The sequence below is a fragment of the Clupea harengus genome, chromosome 16 (assembly GCF_900700415.2).
Source record: "Clupea harengus chromosome 16, Ch_v2.0.2, whole genome shotgun sequence".
Classification (NCBI taxonomy): Eukaryota; Metazoa; Chordata; class Actinopteri; order Clupeiformes; family Clupeidae; genus Clupea; species Clupea harengus.
Genome location: NC_045167.1, coordinates 22522073 through 22524572, shown reverse-complemented (window position 1 = coordinate 22524572; position 2500 = coordinate 22522073). Strand labels below are relative to the sequence as shown.

Below are 2500 nucleotides of genomic sequence, written 5' to 3'. Positions count from 1 at the left end.
CGGCTTCGGCGGCTGGACATCCTGGCTGGACGAGGTGCGCTGTTTGGGCTGGGGGGACAAAGGAGGAAGAGCAGACGTCATTCATGAGGAAGAGGAAGGAGGAAAAGGGGGGAAACAGGAAGAGGAGACATAAGGGAAGATAAGGAAGAGGAGGAGGAAGAGGAACAGGAAAATGAGGAGGAAGAGACGTCAAGAAAGATAAAGAGGAAGAGAAGGAGGAGGATGAAAAAGAGGAGGAAGAGGAAGACAGAATCAGCCAATAATCCTACTCAGTCAGTGAGTTTAGGAACAGCAGCAGGCCTCATTCATGGTGAATACCAATGAGCAAATGAATGTGGTCGGTTAAAAAAAGTCTGGCAGCCTTGACAGTCCAAAAGCAAGTAGAAATTGGAATTGGAAAGTGGACAGAGACACACACACACACACACACACACACACACACACACACACACACACACACACACACACACACACCCACACACACCCACACACTTGATGGGTTACAATCAGGGGACCTCCATGCCGCTGTGTTAAGGCCACTCAGTCACTGATGTGTAATAGAGCTGTATACTCAGCCCCCGTTTCCACATGGCAGAACCAACCGCGTTCTTCTCAGCGGAAGAGAGAGCTGATGCAGGTCCTCAAGAGAAGTACCAGTCCTGCTGTTAGCACTCACAGCACAGTCCTGCTGTTAACACTCACAGCACAGCACAGCACAGTCTCTCTGTTAACACTCACAGCACAGCACAGCACAGCACAGCACAGTCCTGCTGTTAACACTCACAGCACAGCACAGTCTCTCTGTTAACACTCACAGCACAGCACAGTCTCTCTGTTAACACTCACAGCACAGTCTCTCTGTTAACACTCACAGCACAGTCTCTCTGTTAACACTCACAGCACAGGGTCACTCTTAACACTCACAGCACAGGGTCACTCTTAACACTCACAGCACAGCACAGTCTCACTGTTAACACTCACAGCACAGCACAGTCTCACTGTTAACACTCACAGCACAGCACAGTCTCTCTGTTAACACTCACAGCACAGGGTCACTCTTAACACTCACAGCACAGGGTCACTCTTAACACTCACAGCACAGCACAGTCTCACTGTTAACACTCACAGCACAGCACAGTCTCACTCTTAACACTCACAGCACAGTCTCTCTGTTAACACTCACAGCACAGCACAGTCTCACTGTTAACTCTCACAGCACAGCACAGTCTCTCTGTTAACACTCACAGCACAGCACAGCACAGTCTCACTCGTAACACTCACAGCACAGTCCTGCTGTTAACACTCACAGCACAGCACAGTCTCTCTGTTAACACTCACAGCACAGGGTCACTGTTAACACTCACAGCACAGTCTGACTGTTAACACTCACAGCACAGGGTCACTGTTAACACTCACAGCACAGGGTCACTGTTAACACTCACAGCACAGTCTCACTCTTAACACTCATAGCACAGCACAGTCTCTCTGTTAACACTCACTGCACAGCACAGCCTCACTGTTAACACTCACAGCACAGTCCTGCTGTTAACACTCACAGCACAGTCCTGCTTTTAACACTCACAGCACAGGGTCTCTGTTAACACTCACAGCACAGTCTCACTCTTAACACTCAGAGCACAGCACAGCCTCTCTGTTAACACTCACAGCACAGGGTCACTGTTAACACTCACAGCACAGGGTCACTGTTGATGGGGAGGGCTTGGAGTTAGGAGCTCAACAGTAACTCCAAAGTCAAGGGATGGCTCTCTCTCTCTCTCTTACTCTCTCATTCTCTTTCCATTTCTCTCTCCTTCCTCTCTCGCTTTCTCTCTCTCTCTCTCTCTCTCTCTCTCTCTCTCCCTCTCTCTCTCCATTTCTCTCTCCTTCCTTTTTTCTCTCACTCTTTCAATCACTGCCCCTCCATGTATAATCTCTCTCGTGACTCTGCATATACGCCATACTGCTGATAATAGCCATCATCACTTCACTCCACTGTCTGTGAAAACACTGCCCACTCTCCTAGTACCTTCCCATACCCCCTGTAGTCTGCATGTGGTCAGCTAAAAATAAATAAACAAAATTACAATAAACAAACAAAAACAGCTCTGATTGGCTCTCCACTGGAACAACAAACACTTTGGTGATTACAGGAAAAAAACAGGGCTGATTTTGTCACTGTTGATTTTGTCCTTTGTTTATCCCTGCCCAGTTTATTTTTAATTTTTTTTCCGGTACTGATGACAGCCTCTTTGATAGGGAGGCTGGGGGCACCTCCATGAGTACCAGGGCTTTAAACTAGCCACCCTCAACCGTCCACACAAGGGGACGACGAGACGAGGGGACGAGGAGGGGAGGAGACGAGGAGACGAGGAGACAAGGGGACGAGGAGACGAGGAGGGGCCCCTGTTCAAAAGGTCTGCTGCTGTGCCACAGACTCTACTTGACAAACGCTGTGACGTCTTCCTTTGAGTCCCCGCCGGAAGACAGGGGACATATGGAG

The 2500-nt window shown here is 49.1% G+C and overlaps 1 protein-coding gene across 2 annotated transcripts in view; it reads right to left on the bottom strand.

The window, feature by feature from the left end:
* The window catches only part of anks1b (ankyrin repeat and sterile alpha motif domain containing 1B), a 293688-nt gene that overhangs the window by 120614 nt on the left and 170574 nt on the right, over positions 1 to 2500 (bottom strand). For both annotated transcript variants that reach the window (XM_012828021.3, XM_031582966.2), the window contains exon 12: positions 1 to 48. This exon is cut by the window's left edge and continues 124 nt beyond it. In XM_012828021.3, the coding sequence (XP_012683475.2) occupies positions 1 to 48 (48 nt within the window). The remainder of the gene's footprint in view (positions 49 to 2500) is intronic.